Genomic DNA, 21432 nt, shown 5'->3' with positions numbered 1-21432 from the left:
TCGAGGAGCTGGTTTGCTGACGCGTGGTGCTAGAGCTGAGGCTTACTGGAGGAGGAGTCACCTTTGAATATTTATCAGCCCAAAGCAACAATAACTTAACAACACTTGCCTAAGCAGGGCACAAGCCCAGGGGCCATGGTGCTGAGAGGCTGAGGACCAAAGAGGTGTGTCTGCTGGCAGCTGAAAAAGGAAGTCTTGACCGAAGAACTGTATCGTGAACATTTCTGAGCCTGAGCTGTAACCGGTTCACATCCCTAAGAAACCTCATAGTCATGTGTTTGTGAGCTCTGTATGGTCATTACAATGGAGTATTGAACTCAGGAGAGAAGTGAGGAAATTCTGTGAGAGGGATGGTTGATGTCAGAATTGGTGAAGAAGGTCGACGGTGGAGGTACATCCGGCCTCTGCTTCTTCGGAACTGGCTTTGGGCTGTTGATTTTGATTCTTCTCTCCCAATGAGAAGTTAAAAGAGGTCAGACACTGCCCCCATGCCATTTTTACAAGGTCCTAAGCCTACTAATCATCAGTAGGCAATACCAAATTCATGTGGCAGCTCACTTAGAATCCATGAAGATGACATTGACTTATGCCAATGAGGAAATTTCACCTTCAAAGTGTTCATGGGAACGAGGCATATACAAAAAGCTCTGCCACGAGTGATGAGCTCATTTATGCAAATAATGCTAGCATAATTTACAATTGTAGCTTGGTGTTCTACAGCAGCCATCAATAATAGTGATATAATCTATTATGTTATTAAAACTTTGGGTAAATTATAACCAAAATGAGGCAGTGCCTGCAAATACAAAAAAGAAGAAGGCTTTATGAAAAATGAGCCTTTAGATCCTACTGATAAAAGAGCTCCCCTCCCCCAACCAAGCCACTGCCATGGAGCAGATTCGGACTCATCACAATCCTGTAGGAGTTTTCGGAGACTCTCGTGGAATGACTGACAGGTGCGAGCTGCTGACCTTGCCGTTAGCAGCCCAATGGCTAACCCAGTGGCCAATAGGCCTCCTTGACAAAAGAGCCCGTGGTACAATATTTAAAGTAGAGAATTCTGCCTAAAGCCAGACACTTTCTTAAATGATCTTTCTGCTTTTAGCAACTCAGAGAACCAGAAAGGAGGCATGCCATCACACTATAGCCCTGGGACAACCCACCAGATGTCATGCCCTCAGGTGCCACTCACAAAAACAAACTCCTTGCTACTGAGTTTATTTTGACCGCATACAGCTGCCCCAATGGAATTCCAAAGCTGTAATCATTAGAAAACAACCACATCTGTCTCACGAAGAGCAGCTGCTGGATTTGAACCTCCAGCCGTTGGGTTAGCAGCTGAGATCGTAACCACTGAATCACCAGGCTCCTTTCAGATGTCACTAGCGCACAGCAAATCATTTTGTACCTGTGATCTACATGAGCCTTGTTCTTGGGCCCTGGGTGGAGGCTACAGGTGTCTGATGCTGAGATGTGGAGGTCATGATCTCAAGGAAGACCTACAGCTATTATGCATTGCACATGAAGCTGAACGCGAACCAAAGCTCTGTCACAAACACTGGTTGAACCTAGGCTTTCAAAAATTAACTTGGAAACCACCTTTATATGCTCCTTTACGATCTTGCCAGTAAGTAAACCTGCCTCTTAGAAGTCTAAATGGAATGAGAGTTTAGGCCTGGGAACCATGGGGATTTTAAAAATAATGGTTCCCTGTTTCAAGCCTACTTGGGAAGAATTTTTCTCAAAAATTCAAGAACCTTTCTCATTGTTTTCCCCCCTCTGTGGGCTATGTAAATTTAGAGAAGTGGTGGAGCAGCTGAATTCATTCTCACAAATCAGATGGGCAGAAGTCCGACTTCCTCCACCGAACCTTTCCTGGCCAGACGACACTCCCTTTATAGGGTCCAAGTGAGTACGGATGTCATTTGGCCTTACTGGTTGCGAATAGGGCTATTAACTAACTACAAGGCCAGCAGTTTGAAACCATCCACTGCTCTGTGCGAGAAAGATGAGGCTTTCTACTCCTGTAAAGAGTGGTCATCTCAGAAACCTACAACAGCGGTGGTTCTAACCTGCCCTACATGGTCACTGTGAGTTGGAAATGACTCTATGCAATGAGTCTCGTTATTTTTTAATGATACAGGGGATCACAGGGTATATTCCCTCTGCTCCTCTAAAATGTACATTTGTTCAGTTACGAGCCATGCCATCTATTTCTCTGTAACCCCTCATTTACAACACAATTCTTTAAATATATTAGGAACTCCATAGATTTTTACTGATGGATTGATAGGGATAGTTTTCTAGTTGTTTGCGTCTCTTCAGCCTATCTGATCACCAGGACGGTTTTTGAATAAAGGAATAGATTTCCAGTTAATAATGCCTTGGGAAGACGCCATCCAAGGTTCTGAGTCATAGTCACCCTTTGTACAGCAGAACAAAACATGTCCCACCCTTGTTTCTATGCTTGGACTCATCGTTGCAACCACTGTGTGAATTCTTCTCATGGAGGATCTTCCTCTTCTTCATTGACGCTCCAGTTTACCAGAGGTGATGGCCTTCTATAGGAACCAGTGCCTCTCTCGGGATGTGACTCGACGCCTTTGTTATCCTCACCTCTCCGGAGCATTCTCTGATCGCCTCTGCTTTCAATCAAGCCCCATCTGGCATCAGCAACAATCTACCTTGTTCCAGGCCTTCTGAATCTGCCTTGATTTTCTGGTAGCTCGTTGCCGAGGTCCTGCTGTAGCCACTTTTAAATTATCTTCCGCAAAATTGTACTGACATGTGAATGATATGATTCAATAAATTCTGCACTCTCTTTGCAATCCATCCTAGTCAGTGGGCCAGAGAGCTGTCTTCCCAATTTCCTGCATAGACTAGTAAGTCTTCCAGCACCGCATCTGCTTGTTGAAAGATTTCGGTTGGCATTCAGTCAATTGTTTTTCACCAGCCCCTCCCAAGGCTCTAGAACCTCCTCCTTCAATGCCCTCCGTTCTGGATTGTGTGCTTCCTCCTGAACGGGGTGAATGCTCACCAGCTCCTTGCGGTTCAGTGACTTCATGTATTCTTTCCATCTTCTGTGGATGCTTCCTGCATTATTTAAGATTTTGCTCACAGATTTCTTCAATACTGTAACTAACTCGAAGCTCGAAGATGCCCCCCAGTTCTTTCACCTTGAGAAATGCTGAGCGGTTTCTTTTCTCAGGGCTTTCAAATGACACTATGTTTCATTTTAATGCTTTACTTAGTCTTTGGCAGTCGCTCCCCTCCACTCCAACCCCCCACCCCATGGGAATCTTCTAGTTGATTCATTTGCTTTGTTATGTCTTCCTTTCGCTTTAGACATTTCCACAAGTTCAAGTTGTACTCTGTACACGTCACTAGGTTCCCGAAAAGCCCACCCAATGAGAAAAAAAGAATTCACAGAACTATAGAAACTGGTTCCCTCGATATGGTCTTTTAAGTGCATTAGAACTATTTGGATATTATTTTATTTAGAATGTTCACACCTGTGTCCACAAATAAATTGGATCTGTTCTTTTCCTTCCTGGTCCTTAGAGGGTTTTGGAAACCATGCTGAATTAGCCTCATAAAGTGAGCTAGACTTCAGTTTTCTTCTTATCACAGTGTATGAAATATACCTTTAATGAAGTCTGTCTTTCCTCCACATAAGACCTCATCTCTCCTCACACCCTGTGCTTCTTCACACACCCCACAATGGTACCATCTAGAATTTTACTTTTGACTTATTCTGGGCACAATTTTTTTTCTCAATTTTTTAGTTCTTGTTTCCTTACCCAGAAGTAGAATTTTCTAACTCATTTTTTTAACCTCACTTCCCATCTCTCAGAGCACCTGCTGGTAATTCATTTTTCCTAACCGAAGTACTTTATCCAACCGTATTTTTGAAGAGTCTTTGCATAGTAAACTGTCTGAGGCTGTGTGTGTCTGGTGCGTATCTGGCTGGAGGAGAATTGGAGGAGCGAATGCCCAGTCTCGATGTTCTTATTACCTGTTCTTCACTCCAGCTGGGATTTGGCGTTGTCTTAAGGTTAGCAGGTGGCTTACTGCTGGCCCTGAATGGATGGCGCTGAACTGATGGTTCTCAGTTACGATGGAGTCAGGGGAATGTGAGGGACAGAACAGGGCATGGCATGAAGGCTTCCCACAACTGTCCCTCTCTGTGGAGACGGTTGCCTGTACCGGCATTGCCCACCTCCAACAAGGGCACAACCACTTTCTTTCTCCACATGTATTTCCTCCCACTCCTACTTGACGTCATTGGGATCTTCACACTCCCTCTCTGGGGCAATTCCAAGGTCAGGTTGGAGGAGAGAATCCAGCAGCCATGTGTTTTGTGACACCTTTCTAGAAATAGGCAATACACCAGTGACTTTTGATGGGATGCTAGGACCCCAGAGAATACCTGAAGTCCGTTAGGTCACCTATACACTATTTTCTTTTGCGGAATCTCTTTTCCTGGTTTAAGTTTTTAAAATACAGTCTTCTTTAAAAGGAAATCTTATGCTGAATCCAAATATGTCAAATAGTTAAGACCAGAGCTGCTCTAGTTGAAGTGGGGGGGGGGGGTATGTGTGCGGGGTCCATGATTCTGCTCCCCACACTCTTTGGCCCCACACTGATCCGATAGAACTGCCAAGACCATAGGCTAGAGACCACTCAAGCCATTTAGAATGTTGCAATGTGTACAGTTCCATTTGCTTTATTTTTTTCCTGTTCAATATGGGGAAAAGTCACACTTTTTTTTTCTTACTAAATGTATCACGTTCTTTGTTGTCTCTACTGGTATGTTCCACCAGGAAGAGAAAATGATGGTACACGGGCATCTTTTAGCCCTTCGTTTCTCCGTGCCTAAGGAAACTTTAGCTAGATCTCAGGTGGTGGTGCCAGTTAGGTGTTGGGCTACTGACTAGAAGATCAGCAGTTCAAACCCACCAGTGTGCTGTAGAAAGACCAGGCTTTCTACTCCAATACAGACTTGAACTCTCATAACCCACAGGCGCAGTTCTACCCTGTCCTCAAGGATCTTTATGAGTTAGAATTGATTCGATGGCAGTGAGTGTGTATAAGAGTGAGTGTGTATGAGTGTCATCTACATTACTTAAACTCGTAACAGATAAATTGTATAACTTTCAGCCCCGGGCCCAGGGTCTGGTCTGTAGGGGAATATTATTGCTAAAGACGTTAAAGCTGTTTATTCATTCATCCATCCATTCCATAAACCACCCACCCATCTCTCCATTTTGTCTATCCATCCCTGAGTTTCTGCCTCAGCTTCTATGTGATAGGTCCTTAAGAACCAGAGCTTTGTCCAGCTCACCGATGTGGTCCCCACTGGATCTAACATAATAAGCATAAAGAAGGTTGCTAGGAGGCGGAATCAACTCAATGACAATTTTTTTATGTGTGTGTGACATTTAGGTCCTCAAAACCACCATTTATCTGTCAGCGCATCATCCTACTTTAACTTATGTGTAGCCATGATGCTGGAAGTTATGATACCAGTATTTCAGACACCATCAGTGGAGCTTCCAAACTAAGATGGACTAAAAAGAAAAGCCAAGTGACTTACTTCCAAAAATCATTCAATACATAGCATCGGAAAAGAATGTTGTCCAATGCAGTACTTGATGATGAGCCATGTATGTGGGACAGCACGCAAAATATAAAATGGCTGCAACAAACTTGAGCAAACCAATGATAATGAGCAAGAGACATGTAGAAGTGGGCAGGCAGCGTGATCTTTTGTTGCACACAAGGTCACCATGAGCGGGGGTCAATATGATGGCAACGGGCCCCAGTCACTGAGCAGCCTCCCCCTCGAGCCCCCTCGCTTCACGATGCTCCATCCCTCCTGCCCGCCTTCTCCAGCCGCTGCCTTCCGCTAGCCGTTTCCACCGAGGAAAAGGAATCGTATCGTATGTCCGCTATCCAGAACCTCCACTCTTTCGACCCCTTTGCTGATGCAAGTAAGGGTGATGACCTGCTGCCTGCAGGGGCCGAGGATTATATCCATATAAGAATTCAACAGCGCAACGGCAGGAAGACCCTTACCACTGTCCAAGGGATCGCTGATGACTACGACAAACAGAAACTAGTGAAGGCCTTTAAGAAGAAATTTGCCTGCAATGGCACTGTGATTGAGCATCCAGAATATGGAGAAGTGATTCAGCTCCAGGGCGACCAGCACAGGAACATATGCCAGTTCCTTGTAGAGATTGGACTGGCTAAGGACGACCAGCTGAAGGTTCATGAGTTTTTAAGTGCTTATGGCTCACGGAAGCTTAAGTGAGGATTTCCTTGCAATGAGTAGTAAAATTCCCTCTGTCCCTTGTCACAAGTTTAAAACCTCACAGCTTGTATGATGTAACCATTTGGGGTCCACATTTAACTTGGACTAGTGTAACTCCTTCATGCAATACACTGAAAAGAGCCATGCTGTCCAGTCTTGAAGTCCCTCATTGAAACAGAGGTCGAGCAGTAGGCGCCTGGCAGTGCCGAGATTTTTCTTCTTCAGAATTTAAAAGAAAAAAATATATGATGGCAACGAACAACAGCAAAAGACATTCAAATTATTAGTGGGGTCAAAGACCTGGTTCTTGAACTCATAGCCTTAAGCTCTTAGAGTGGACAATACTGTTTCTAAACTTCCCAAGAGCCTCTGCCGCTCCAGGTTAAGCGTATGTCCGTCTTGCTGGGGACCCGCTGGGTCAGGCTGCTAATTACAAGGCTGTGTGCGCCATACAAATTCACGGTCTCAGAAGCCCTGTATAGGGCCGACGTGTGTCGGAGGAGTCGCAGAGAAACAAGCCCACCTGCAAAGTCCAAGTCCGTCTAAGACCAAGAATGAACTTTACGCTTGAAGACACAAGACTAATTCGTTTATTAGGTGCGCTCTATAAGTTGGGGAGGAAAACTTCTGGCAAATAAATAAGTCAATAAATTATCAAATGAACAACGGCTGTCTGGCCTAAAAAGGAGAGCGGGGAGAGGAAGGGAGCGGAGTCTTTGCATAGTTCGAAATGAACAGAAGGTGGCAGCAGTAGGCAACGTGGAGTTTCAGGGGAAATGCAGCAGCACTTGCAAATACCAAGGACAGGAGGCTTGGAGAAAGAGGAGAAGGGCAGAGGTGGCTAACTATTTCGTTTCCATGGAGACCATGGTGCGGAACATTCGTCCCCTCGACAGGAGCGGGACTCGGCGTCTCACAGGATCTGCCTGGGCGTCCCGTACCCGGTCATGCCCGCCTGGGACGCTCCCTTGTTGCTGCCCATCTGAAGGCCTATGACGTTCTGTCCCTGGCGAAGCTGCTCTTCCGAAAAGCCTCTCCGGTTCTGCTGGGCTTTCCTGCGCAGAGGGAGGGAGATGGAACCTTGTCATTCCCAGACAGCTTTCAAACCCTTCTTAAGCTTGCCATAGGCAGCCTTTAGTTAGGGGGCTGGGGGACACCAATTAAAAGAATGGTATCTTCCTGTAGGTTTCCTAGCTCTTAAAAGCCCAGTTTTCCAGAATTTCCAGCCAAGAAGAATGGGTGTCTGACCGCTTCCCGGGAGACCTCACTCTCAGTTCCGGTCTTCCTCCCCTCCCCCCACTCCTCTCGTCCTCCCCCTCCCTCACAGTGACCTCCTCGGTAAGGGGGAAGCAGCTCTGTTTTACAAAACCTCGCCTGTCCATCATTCGTCCCGTTCCACCCTTCCCTATCCCGGGCCAGGGATTCATGCCCCATTCCGAATCCCAGTAAATCCAGGCCATGTGTTAGGGCTGAGGGCGCAGGCGGTTAGTGGGGAGGGATTTCTGTGTTTCACAAAGTGGATGATGCTGCCCCTTGCTAGGGCACTGGGATGATACAGGGGGCTGCAGAAGCAGATACCTACACTTGATCCTGGAATATGGGCTAGAGTACAAGGGTTCTTAACGATTCAATGAGTTTTGTAGTTGTTGGTTTCTTAAAAGGGGACCAAGTAACTCTAGATGCAAGGTCAGCAAACGTTTCTGTTAAAGGCCCGTCGTTTGGAGAGTTGATGTTTTTCGAGGTTTGTTTCAACCTGTATAACGAGTAGTGAATCGCTGCTAGAGATGGAGCTCAAACTAAGCTTCCAACTGCCCGATCCCTAGAAGATCTTTCAGAGGAGCTTCTTTTAAAATAACACAAACAAGTTCCGGCTGATTTCTATCCAGGAGCGGAAAAAAGACTGGCAATAGGTTATTCCCTACCAAGTCCCGTTTTCCCTTCATCCCTCTTGAAGCTATTGCCATTGGGTTTCAGTTCTTCCTCCATAAACACAAGAACTCACGTTGGGGGGGAAATCCTTTCCTAAGGTGATCGCATCCTTTATCCTCCAGGCATGGACCCTTTTCAGAGTGAAAGAGGGCACCATTAACAAACATGTCGGAACTGTAAGCATTAACCAGGGCAAATAGGGCATATGGTCACCCTAAGAATTGCCTTCATTAAGTGCAATTTGTGGAGGGTAGATTCAGGGCTGCTCGCGTGTCATATTAAACTGAGTTCAGGTATCCGGACTTCTCGGAGAAAGCACATTCAGTCTCTCTCAGTCTCTGGAGACATGGCACCCAGCCCACGTGGCAGGAGCAAGGCACTGGTAGTCAGGACAAAGCAGTGCTGCCCTGGGTGGGATGCTGGCGTGAATGGCAGCAACTCTCTCCTTGCGTTGAGGGATTCTTTAGGAGGCTAGAAGTACGTACTCCCTGTGGTGTGGGCTAGAAATAATTTCTGGGAACTCTAAGACTTCCAAGTCTCCCTCTGGTTCCCATCCTGTACTCGCAGGGGCCAGGATGGGTTTCTTACCTGTGGAACCAGGAGGGCTCTCCTCGATAGCAGCCATCATCCTTGGTGACCGCGACACTCCCAAGGGCCATCAGGGTCCTCTGCACAGCCGCCATATCCTTCCCTGGAAGCCAACAAAGAGACCATAATCAAATGTGCCGGGCCAAGGGATTCTGGAAGAGTGGGGCTTCCCCCAGGAAGTTCGGATTGATGACTGCAATCCAAATCAACGGAGGCATCATCAATCATTCTCCATGAGTCCCTGTGGTCGTTACATCATCTGTTGTCAATCTGAGTATTAAGAGTGAAGGGGTGGAGTTTAGCCTGTCAATCAGGTTGCAGCTGGATGACCTCATGTGGAGCCTCTAAGGAGATAAATAGCTCATCGGAGGCGGGACACACGCTGATTACCTGTGAGACATCTCTGTTGACAAGACACGTGGAGCTACGCTAGAACTCTGGAGCTGGAGGAGCCACGTGGAGACCCCTGCCAGCGCTGAGATGCTGCTACTGCCACCGGATCCACAAGACCTTCCACCCACTGTCCTGGGATCTTCCTCAATTGGGTGTCATTGCATGTGTTTTGTGAGTCTGAAGAGGAATTTATAGATTGGTATCAGACTTATGAACTAATATCGAACTTATGGACTTGATCTGGACTGGGCTAGGATGTTTTCTCAATAGTCAACTGCTCTTGTATATAAAGCTCTTTCTTAAACACACATGCATGTCTATGAATTTGTTTTTCTAGTCAATCCAGACTAACATAGATCCTAAAAAGACCATGAATAAACTGCTTACAGAGGAATTAAAAAAATAGCCAGTGTATATTATCAGAGATGGTTTTTCTGATTCATTCATGGTTGCTGAATGCATAAAACCTTCCGGAGAGCTAGAGGCGCGTACAGAGATTTGCTCCAGCACTCAGCGGACCGCTTCGCTGGGTGGGTGCTATAAGCTGTAGTAAGGAAGCCCTGCGGCAGGCTGGCACCGCAGTCCTGCACAAGAGGACTGGTTCTGCAGGAATGAAGAAAAAAGAAAAGCGGAGAGAAATTGGTTGCAGAGGCTCCCTCTCCGTCAAACTCAAGCGGCTTTTCTCTTCTCCTGTATCCGGGTTCAAGGGGCCTAAAAGCATTCAAGTGCGTGGCCTTGAGCATTCACTAGGCTATTGGGGCCCAAAGCTGGGAAAAGGAAAAGAGGCGAATCAACACGGAAAGCGCTCCACGTGAGACACGTGAGAGGCTTTGAATCCTGTGCTGCTTGAAGGCAGTGAAGCGGGGACAAGAACTGGTTTGGGTGTGGAAGGGAGAAGAATGAGAGAGTATGAGAAAGATCCAGAAAGAGAGATGGGAAGAAAAAGGGAAGCAGGAAGAAAGGCGTGCGGAGGTGTGGTCCCTCCCACAAGGAGGCAGGGAGCATCGAAGCCCCTGGGACTGGACCCCCAGCCCTAGCAGGTCAATGGGCCCCACAAGACCAACCTGCGCTTCTCATTCTCCATCCTTTTTCTCCTTCCCAGGTGACCAATGTACTTCCCCGGGACTGAGGAAGATGCGACTGTGTGATTCGTAGCAGACCAAACGTGCGGCAGCCACAAGGCTGGAGCGCATAAGCCGAAAGGCCAGGGTCAGACAGAAGGCAGCACTCAGTCCGCTGCGGAGCTGGGAAGGAAAGAGCAAAGCCGTCCAGGCCCTCATTAGCAGGACTGAACCAGCTGCATCTCTCTTGTGAGGCAATTGCAGCTCAGCCCCTGGGGAATAGAGAGTTACAGGGAAAGGCAGATGGACTATGAACTGTAATAACATCAACAATTAAGACCCACAAAGGAAGTCCAGTCCAGGATGTACATTTAACTAGGAGAGAGAGCCAAAGAGATGCTCCTCTCCGCCTCTTTGTCCTGCTCCATGCACCTGCCCCTCCACATTAGCCACAGGGGTGATCTATCTCCTGGATGTGGAGGCTCGTGAGGATTGGCTGATAGAGACAGGGTTGAACTGTCCAGGAAGAATTCCCCAGATTCACGGAGCAGCTGCAGTGGCAGACAATAGGGCATCTGGACCAGGGATACACGCAAAAATTCCCGAGAATAGGCTAGGAAACCCAGAGTGGTTGTCAGAGGAGGCTTCTCTTCCCCAGATGAAAAGTATTTCAGTAATGTGGTCATGTAAAAAGAGACAGATAGATGGACATATGTGGCTGGGCATTGTCACGTCAGTTCCAACTCACAGGGACCCCGTTGAGCAATAGCGTTCCTATCACACCCAGGTAAACTTTTGCAGAGATAATTTTAAAACGACTGAAGCAGTATATCACCAGGGAGCTGTCAGAAAATCAAGCCGTATCAGATACATCTCGGCTGAAAGCAGAGAGTGCCCAAGAGATGTAGCCCTTGTTTGACAGATTGCAGAAATGCATGCCACTGTGTGGATCGTCATAACTTATGCTAACATTGAGAAGAATGGGAATTCTAGAACGACTTCCCTGTGCTCATGAAGAACCTGTACATGGATCAACAGGCAGTCTTTCCAAGAGCACAAAGGGTCACTGTGTGGTTCAAAATCAGAAAACGTGTGTGCCAGGGTTCCATTGGTATGCTAAGCAAATCATCTGAGAAGCTGGGCTATAAAGAAGAACACAGTGTCAGGATTGGAGGAAGGCTTATTAACAACCTGTGTGTTAATAAGCACAAAGTAAAGAAGCCTTGAAGCACTTCCTCATGGAGATCAAAGAATACAGCCTTTACTAAGAGTTACTCTTCAGAGTACGGGAAACAAAAAATCCCCATAAAGTAAGGTGACCAGATGTCCCGCTTTGGGCGGGACAGTCCCGATTTTTAACAATTTTTCCCCGCGTCCTGCGGCGTTTTTAAAAAGTCCCAATTTTTGGAAAGAATGCACAACATGCTAGGGTATACGGTTTTCGGTTGCCATGTGGCTATTTCGCCAGGATATGAGTTTTATCAATGGTGTCCCGCTTTACCATATGTTAAAATCTGATCACCTTACCATAAAGCGACCGACAAGCAACAACATGGTGTGCAGAGAGAAACTTGAAGTTGTCAAGTATTTCCTTTTGCTTAGATTCACAATCAATGCCCATGGAAACAGCAGTCGAGAAATCAAACAATGTCTTGCCTGGGACAGATCTGCAGCACAAAACTTAAATTTAATGTGTTAAAAAGCAAAGATGTTGAGGACTCAGAGTGTTGAGGACTATGGTACACTTGACCTCACCCAAGGTATTTTCAGTCCCTTAATGTGCATGTGAAAGGAAGGCGGAACAAGAATGGCCGCATGCCTTTCCATTGTCCTGTTGGTATTGAAATAGTGAATAGGCTTTGGGCTGCCTTGGGAGCATTGGGAGCATTCTATTCAGAATGCTCCTTAGGAAGGCAAGACTTTGCTTCATGTACTTCAGACCTGTCGTCTGGAGAAACCAGTCCCTGGAACAGGAAGGACTTCGTGCTCTGTAAAGTAGACGGTCAGTGAAAAAAAAAGAGAAAGCCCCTCAACAAGATGGATTGACACAGAGGCTTCAACAGTGGGCTCAAACACAGGCGTGATGTTGTGGACGGCAAAGGACTGAGCACACAGGATCAGTCCTTTTGCACACAGGATCACTAGGAGACAGACCTGGCTCAACAGCACCTCGTCAAAACAACACGCTGCAATAGAACTGTAGTGGTGGCATTCTGAAGGATTACTCTGGTAAGAGATAGAAAGAGGATGCAAGTCATGAATCATGAAAGAGGTCCTAGAGAAACGATGAAGCCCAGGAAGGTTTGTTAGATGAGTTACCAGGGATGTCTGTCATCTCTCCTCTGGACACAAGTTGCACATGTCAAGTCAGTCCAACTCAGGTAGTTGGAAAGAACGGTTCTAACTTGGCCAATTGCTGGAGAAATACGGAGCCTGGAACCACAGATACCAACCTGGTGCAAGACGCTACACACGAAAACAAAAATCGCTTTGAACCACGCTTTGAACTATAGATCCAGCCTCCTTCACAAGCAGCTATTTATTTATTTACTAATTTACTATGTGTTCTTCTATTTATTTACTATGCGAACCCAGAAAGGGCCACAGTAATCAAGTTGGGGGCAAAGGTAAAATATCGAGACATCTAGAATCATAAATACCACCCCCCACCTTCCTCTCAAGAGATTTGATAAAGAAATCGTTGCAAGAGTGGGGCAGATGAAGCTGTGGAAGGAGGCATCATTTGACAAGAATAAATTATAAAGTTCCTTATTAGAATGGTCCCAAAGACATGAGAATTTGACATATCAATTATGCATGATCTCACCCCCATGAGATTGGCCTTATTCCGCCCAGTGTATGATGGGAAAATTAATTCAGAGAAGTCAAGGCACCTGTCCAGAGTCACCCAACAAATAGGTAGAAGTCCGCTCTAGTTCTGATTTGACTCTAAAGCCCACATATAGTCCATGAGCCCACATCTCCCAGGAAGCCCACAGCAGGCTGGATGGAGACACGTGTTCCTTAGCTGAAGCCAGTGATCAGAGGACATCAAAGGGATCTCAGAGGCTGCCTTAAGGCGCCCAGCCCAGCATTTTGTACTAGGGGATAAGACTGAGCCAAAGCTTCCTGGGCCCCACAGGACAAAGGACCTCAGTCTCAAAAGAGTGTAAAAAGTCTTGTGCTTAAGCGTTTTGTATGGAATACATTTTCAAAGTCTTCATCCAACTAGCGATGGAGCTATAAAAAACAGTTGGGGTCTAGAGTTCCCATAAATGTGCCCGCCAAGTTAAATACCATGAAGATCCTAAGTACCATTATGTGCAGAAATCTGCACTCTGTAACCAGTGCATGTCTAGCTTGCTTTCTTGGCATGGCTACGTTGTTGTTGAATAACGCTTCTTTGGGCAGAATTCCAGGATGCTTGGCTTGACAGACTGGGGGGCTGGCCTCCTTGTTCCAACCTTACGTCTTTTACTAGTTCAGAGACTCAGATTAGCAAGATGGAAAGGGGCCCCCGGGAAGGGTCAAGACCAGGTGGGGAAGCTTATTCTTATCACCCAGGCTCAAATATTTAGAAACCTAAAGAAGCTGTGCAGTTACGGGAGTGCTGCAAAGTGTGCCAATATAAGATAGCACTGCTCAACTGCTTGTAAGGTGCCCTTGGAGGCAGTGGGTTATGTATCGGGCTGCTAGCGTCAAGGTCAGCAGTTCAAACCCAATGGAGAGAGGAGGCAGGCTGCTCCCAGAGAGATTTACAGGCTCAGCAACCCTGGAGAGCAGTTGCACTCAGTGTCACTATGAGTCACACTTGATGAGATGACAGAGGTGTCAACTGCTTATACCACAATCGTCACATCTGCCTAGGTGTCAGGCCTTCAAACAGTTTGAAAACACGACCTAACATCCAGGTAGGGTGTCCCAAAGGGTGGGTTACTTCAGAAGAGTGGGCCAATGGGGTCTCTTTTAATGTAGGAATGCTTAGGTGTTTCCCCCTGGGCTGGCGAGGTGGGGAGTCCTTCTGTGTAATAAGCTCCCCAGGGAATATCAGCCAAGTTTACAAAACATGGATCTGATGCGCTTGATACAATTGATGTATAGATTGTTATAAGAGCTGTAAGAGCTCAAAACAAAATGATTTCTAAAAAAAGAAAAAGAACCATGGATCTGATCTTGTGTCTCCCAAACCAATCTGATCTTCAGAATAACCTGAGAGTCTTAAAAATCCGGATTTGGGGGGCAATCTTCCGAGAGGATTCTGATGTAGCTAGGTGGGAAGTCCAATATTTCTTCTATGTCAGGTTTTCAACAACATCACAATGTCTGGCACAGGGTAAGTTCTCAAAAAAAAAAATCTTTAGGTTTAACTATAAATTAAGTTGAATTTAAACTTAACGAAATTTGTTCATAACTGCATCCTTCAGAGATCACTTTCACAAGGTCAAATAGCAAAACCAATCATGAGAAGGGCATTGGTCCGAGCTGGGAGTCAGCCCAGAGTCCTGGTGGCTTGGAATCTCTGCTCCCAGCAAATCACCCTTGGATCCCTGAAGGGCTGGGGAGGGATGTCCCTGGGCAGATCCCAGGGGCGCTCCAAGGCCGCTAGGAAGCCACTGCTCAGGGCCATTGTTTTAAGATAACCAACAGTCCCCAAGAGAAGGGCCAAGCCAATGCTGGGAATCTTCGGGATGGAGAGACAGCAGAGGAGACCCAGCCCTGGGGGTGATCTAAGAAGACCACTGACCCTAAAGGAAGAGGAAGAACCATATTGACCCTGACGCAACTTAGAATTGTAACTTACCCGGAGCTGCTGAGACAGGAGCTTGGCCAGCCTTTCAGAGCAGCGAACACTTTCATAGGACAATAGCATGTTCCAAAGCAATGCTTCCTGCACCCCAAACTACTAAATTAGTATCTCTAGGGGAGGGGCCAGAGCTTCTGCACTTGCTCCCCTAATAAATACCACCATAAAGACCCTCCAACAAGGGCTGTGTTCTCTTAGTTTGTTGTTGCTGTTACTTCCGACGATCTCGTGCATGGCTTTGGTAACGTGAAGGACAAAGATAGAGGGAAAGGCAAAAGAGAAGTCCCCTGGGTGGGGAGAAAAAAATCAGATGGCACATTCTCTGCTTTCTGTGTTTCCTTTCAGACGAAAAAGCAATCTTCCAGGGTCTCCTGTTTCTTTCTATACTGCTTGGATTTTATGCTTCAGTCCTGATGCATCATCCGTAACTCTCAGAACATGTACATCCTTCTTTCATCTTCCTGAGACTTAGGATGAAGGCAAGGAGGAGGTGAAGAAAACAGTCCCCTTTGTCCTGCCTAAATAGTGATGTGGCCTAACTCGCACCCCTCCATCCTTCTGTGGTCAAGAAGGAAATGTCAGAGGGTAGGCTGGGCTCACTTGGTGGATCTGAGGAATTTTCGTTGTTTGCCTTGGGGGCCTGAGGAAGGAGTGAGGCTGAAGGGCAATGGGTCTCCAGGTGGGGGTTCCCAGCGAAACAGAATCAGTTGGTAAATGGTTAGAAATACCTCCGAAACTCTGCAGATGGGGCCCTGGAGTCTGTGTGGTCACAAGCTCTCTGGTGATTTTGAAGCACTTGAATTTGAGGATCACTGCTACAGGAGAAATGCACTAAACCCAACTACCGGCCACAGAGGCTGCTGTAACCCAACAGAAAGCTTCAAGCAGCAGGCAGGGCACTTGGGATGCCCAGTCACGCCCTCTGGCTGACAAGCTCCTAAAATCGCTCTCACACTAGGTGAAAGGGCTCTTCTGTTGTGCAGCTGTTGAGGAATGGCATGTCTAGTGACACTCCTTAGAGAATAGATTTGAGCCTTCCAGGCACCCCATACCCCCATGCGTACCTCACCTCCCTAACTCCCGGGACCAAGGGGAAGCAAGCAGGATAATATGACAAGACTGGGTGCTCGTGTCCCCCATCCTTAGGGTGACTGAGAGAGTGGTTTGAATTGGTTTATCTTCAAGTCTTGCATGCTAGAACATTCTAGGATTCCATGTCGAACGCTCGCCACGTGGTCACATAAAAATACAAAAGAGATCAGTCACCGTAGGAGTTGTCATAGCCTGAAAGAAGCCAGCATTTATTAGGTGTCGATTAGCCAGGCATTGTGTTGGCTACTTTGTACATTTATCTTATAGCCTGGGTGACAGAGTGGCTTGCAGATTTAACCTCAAGGTCATCGGTTCAAACCCACCAGCCACTCCTTGGGAGAAAGGTGAGGCTTTCTGTTGTCAGAAAAATTTACAGCCTGTGAAACCCACAGAGGCAACTCGATCCCGTCCTGTAGGGCGCCTCTGAGTCGGAATTGACGTGACGGCAATGAGGGAAAATCCTTGAACTGAAGAATCCTATAAAGGAGGCACTCGATCTGTTTACACAGAAGGGAAGTGAGGCTCAGAAGCTAAGTCCCCAAAACACACAGCTTTGTGTGTAAAAGAAGGGTTACCACTCATCTGCTGACTCAAAAACTCATACTCTCTCCATTCGACCAGAATCCTCTGGCTCTGTAGTTGAAAAACACCGATATATTATTCCAGCGAAAGGAATCAAGCAGGCAAACTCAGTACTGTAGCCTGCAAAGCTGGCCCTTCTTGAAGGGCGGCCGATAATGTGAAGGCAACCCAAGGAGGCCCCCAAGCAGCCCCATCAGCTCCTACATAAGACCATTAGTTAAAGCCCCACATTTTGAGAGAGCTCATGGGAGGTGTTCCCTGCTCATCTCTTCTTCATTTCAGACTAGGACAGGCTGGTGAGAATAAGACTTTACACTGCCAGCATTGATCACACTCGACTAGTGCCAAGTACTTTGCTCAACCTTTTAAATGTATTATCTCATTGACTTCTCACATCAATCTTGTGAAAGAGGTGCTATTATTATTATTACCCCCATTTTATGATTGAGGAAATCAAGGTCTATAGTGGTTAGGTGGTCAAGGGCAGAGGAGATGTTTGAACCAGACAATCAGATGCCTGATTCCACTCCTGACTTTACCATCTTCTACAGTAAGTTTCTGTACAGTCTTTCTGACCAGATACTATACCACAACTCTCTCTCTCTCTCTCTCTCATACACATTCACTCACTCCTTCCTTTCTTTTTTTCTACCCCCTCCTCCTCTCTAGGAAAGATGCACCCACGGTGAGCCGTATGCTCTCCTCTGAGTCTCACAGTCATGGGCGATGGGAGAGTTACGGGTAATTCATGTTCCTTCATCCAAAAGGAAGACTCCCCTGCCCCGCCATTCCTCTAAGCTGACACCCTCCCCACTTCTTCCCCATCCTGAAAAGAACCAGCCATTCCAGCTACTGCCCAGGGAAATCTCCAGTAGCATTGTCTATACAGTCTCTGTGATTGGGTAGTTTGGGGGACATTAGGCTCGGCGCTCTTTTCCAAAGCCCTGGTTCTTTATCCGATTGCCCCAGAGTCCATCCACCCACCCTGCAAAAGTGCACCTTGAATCTAAAAGGGGCCTCTGGGCCCAACTGGAGGCTCTGCCTATCTGGAAAAAGGCTGCCTAGAGCAGAAGGCATGTGGCCAGTGGGGCCTCATGCAGGTTTAGAAGCCCACTTCACAAGAGCAGCAGGAGAGCCATGGAGCAGCTATGAGGCAGGCTGAGCCCTGTTTGGGAAGATGAGCAAGAGGCCAATCAGGAGAGGGACAGAGATGTAGAGCACAAAAAGCCTGCAGAAGAGGAAGAGAAGAACTTAGGCGAGAGGGCTGGAGCCCCCGCAGCAGCAGCCACAGCGACCGCAAGCCCAGAGGAAGGAATCTGGAGGACAGCACCAAGCCCGCAGCTAGAGGGGAGGGGAGCGAATGTGGGGTTCAGAGAAGCATGTGGTGTGTCCAGCATCTCTGTAGACAAACACGTTGACCTTCCCATGCACACGAACACAAAACACATGCCAGTCCTGACCGGCAGTATCCCTCTGATGCCATCTTACCACCGTCAGACTCATGCGCATCCACCCTGTTCCTGCAGAAAAAGCCCCAGCTTTGCTAACTCCGTCCATGCTGCAGCGCAGTGGTTCCCAAAGCTGGTCTTGCTCCAGGCTCTCTCTCGTCATTGGCCTCTGACCACTCCCTGCTCAGCTCAGGGCAACCCACTTAAGGATGAGCTCTGTCCTCTCTCACCTCCTGCTCTGCTGTCTAGCAACCAGTTCTGGCCTGAGCTTCTTTCTGACAGTGACACTGGGGGTGGGGGGTGAGGGAATCAACTATCCCTACTAGGTCTTGTAATGATTCTCCCGAAATGTTCCAAATGCCCTCTCTTGCCATTGGGCCTTGGGGTATTCCAGGGCTATTCAGGCCTCCTACCCATCCCGACTGCCCATTCTCTCTCTTACCTCTGCCTTTCTCCAGGCCTTCCCCAGTGGGCTTCCTTCTGCCTGGCAGCCAAGCCTTCCTTATTTCTTTTTCCCTCTTGGGGATGAGGGCCCTCCGTGTCTGCCTTGATCCCTTTCTCCGGGAGCTTTTTCCTGCCTGAAGTCCATCCACCCACGACTTGATCTCAAGCTAACATTTCTGAGTCTTCTCTTTCCTCAAGCAGGAACTAGCAGACAAGACTGGGGTGGGTGGTGTAGACCTCCACCTACTCTGATGGAAGATCTTTATTACCTACCACCTGCCCCGTGCTGTGAGCACCTCCCAGCTATAGAATGGTCTTTGGAAAAAGCAATCGGCAATGTCAAGCCTCCACAGGAAAGTCAAGGCAGGAGAGCCCCTCCCACTCCCGCCTGCACAATTCCTGCGCTGGCTGGTTCTCTCCCCTTCACTCTCAGCCCACCAGGCAGGGGCTCTGTCCTTCTGCCCCACATAGCTCTGAGTCATCACACCCTCCTCTTCTTCGCCCTAGTCAGCACGGCGCTCTGATGAGTCACATCATGAAGAAAACTAAGCCCCTCGCCAAAAAACTGCATGACTGAGTAGTTAGGGCTCCAGTCTCTGGCCTTGGAGAGTCTGGATTCAAGGTCCAGAGCTGCTAATTACTAGCTGTCCGATGCAAAGAACGAGCAGGAACAAGCTTCCATTGCATCCTCTGTGGAACAGGGAACTCACTGCCACATCGCAGGATTGTTAGGAGAACCAAGAGGCATCACACAGGTGAGCACATGTATAATGCCTTTTGCCAGCTGCTGTCATGCTGATTCTGGGTCCTACCAACACCATGTGTCCCCGGAGGTCTCAGTGGTTCATCTACTGGAAAATGCACTAAGCAGCAGCTCTTTCTTTGGGGGAAAATTATCATAGTTTTGACCAGGAAGCGAAGCTAAGTCTTGATGATGACATTTCACAGTGAGTTTGAACCACGAGTCCCAGAAACCCACCAGCCTGGCCTGAGGTTTGAGGGATCTGGGTTTCAAGGGATTCGCACAACACGAGGCGAGGTCATTGGCATTTGGGATGTGAGTCACTGGTCTATGAGGGCAGCCCTGGACTTGACAGTGGAAGGCTGTGAAGATTATGGTGGTGACTGTTTCATTACAAGTTGCTCCATGGCATGGTCCTTTTCCTAGAGACTATACCTTCAAATACCATCATCTCTTCACCAGAGCAAAGTTACCCATTCTCATTGGGAGAGGAGCCACTGGGGCCACTCTTCTGGAGATCCTATTGGTTGGGCCCCTGGTGACTGCCAGCCAATGACAATGGACATTGAGGGTCCAGTCGGCCTGGAGCCCAGCTCTCCGTGCGTCAGGCAGGCCTAACAGAGAACACAACGTCCTGGATGGAGTGCCGACTAATAGGTACTGGGACCACAGATCCTACATTCCCTGAGAGTGTCTCCCTTCAGTTTCCCTCAATAATGCTGGGTTGTTAAATATCCCCCAAAATGTCATTTGACTTCTATACCTTTATACCGATTCATATGTGGGAAAGAATAAAGAAAGAAAAACATCATTTGTCAGGCTCTCTGAGCAGAATACCTGTCTAGAAGGTATGGTTGCCAAGCTCCCAAGAATGGTTCAGTAAAAGATTGGGGCGTTATTAAAAAAAAAAAAAAGATTGGGGTGTTATTAATTTTCGAAGTGAATGACGACTACAGCTCCAGCCGGCTTTGTCTATAAGCCTTGCTGTTGGTGAGTCAGACGTTCTCGACCCCCTGCCTCCCTCTTCCAGTAGCTGGGATGTGTTCTCAAGCCATGTGCTGGGGAGGAATAGAAGCCTCCCTGTAACCATTTTAGCTTTTCTCCGGGCTTTGGCTTCCGAGTTGGTGTGTTTCTCTTAGAGGGGGACGGCCTACTGGGAGGCTGACAGCGCCAGACAACATGGACTGCCAACAGCAGAGAGCACTCCCGCACCCTGCCCTGCACCACTCAGCAAGAACCCAGAGAGCAGGCTTCACAAAGGAGGAGGGGAGAGCCATCTCAAAGGCAGGCTGCCGGCTGCTTACCTTCCCATAGATCCACCGTCTGAAAAATGTCTGTGGTCCTGACGCCATAGATCTCCGCAGCTTTGAGGAACTGAGAGATTTGCTCCATCTGCTTAAAAGCCATCTTTGACTCGGAGATCTTTGGGATGGGCTCTTGGCCTGGTGGGTATAAACTGTTAATCAGTTTACACAGGACCTGGAGGGGCAGAAGGGAGACAGAACCAAGGGTTCCCTTTGTAGGTGCAGGGCACTCAGTCCAGGTGAGCGTGTCTCCTATAGGGCACAGCGCACCGGCTTTGGGTGCGGGCAAGTCGTGGGCCCCAGGAAGGCGTGGGCACCTCCGTGCTGCCAGGCTCCCACGCTGAGTCCTAAAAGCCCGGCCAACACCATCCCTAGTGCCGCAGCTCGTGCCCCCGCTGAGAAGCCCCCTTCCCGCTTTGCTCCTTCTCTTCCTTTCCTGGGTGAGGAAAAGACTGTTTACAGATTGAGAGGGAATGACGTGGAGTGGGAGGCGGACATAATTCCAGACTTCGCGTGCAGAGTCGGTGGCTTCGGGGGAGGCGTACTGTCAAATGACGGGGCCTAATAGTATTCTTTGGATGTGCGGCTTCCATCCCTGGGCTGAGTCCCTTCATCCACACACCTATAACCCACGGCCTGAGCAACCAAATAGATCGCGGGGTAGCAGTTATGTAACCGTAAGTCTCAGCCTGCGGGAAATGATGGGCTGGTTTGAATCAACCTAGCCTG

General features: G+C 47.8%; 2 protein-coding genes across 2 annotated transcripts in view; one reads left to right on the top strand and one right to left on the bottom strand.

The window, feature by feature from the left end:
* The first annotated feature begins 5907 nt into the window (after positions 1-5907).
* LOC101654819 (eukaryotic translation initiation factor 1-like) lies at positions 5908-6480 on the top strand. Its single transcript, XM_045286211.1, has one exon. The coding sequence runs from the start codon at positions 5945-5947 to the stop codon at positions 6314-6316; it is 372 nt and encodes a 123-aa protein (XP_045142146.1). The 5' UTR covers positions 5908-5944; the 3' UTR covers positions 6317-6480.
* Positions 6481-7045: 565 nt separating this feature from the next.
* Positions 7046-21432, bottom strand: part of TAGLN3 (transgelin 3) — a 15430-nt gene continuing 1043 nt past the window's right edge. Inside the window, exons 2-4 of the mRNA XM_004706394.4 lie at positions 20704-20878; positions 8834-8936; positions 7046-7371 (exon numbers count right to left, since the gene is read on the bottom strand). Coding sequence (XP_004706451.1) covers positions 7230-7371; positions 8834-8936; positions 20704-20878 — 420 coding nt within the window. The 3' untranslated portion in view covers positions 7046-7229. The remainder of the gene's footprint in view (positions 7372-8833; positions 8937-20703; positions 20879-21432) is intronic.

Source organism: Echinops telfairi, unplaced genomic scaffold (genome assembly GCF_000313985.2).
Source record: "Echinops telfairi isolate 266 unplaced genomic scaffold, ASM31398v2 ScPeMD7_6;HRSCAF=24_0, whole genome shotgun sequence".
In the NCBI taxonomy this organism is placed as follows: domain Eukaryota; kingdom Metazoa; phylum Chordata; class Mammalia; order Afrosoricida; family Tenrecidae; genus Echinops; species Echinops telfairi.
Note: the sequence above shows the minus strand (reverse complement) of the source record. Positions and strands in the feature narration are given on the sequence as shown.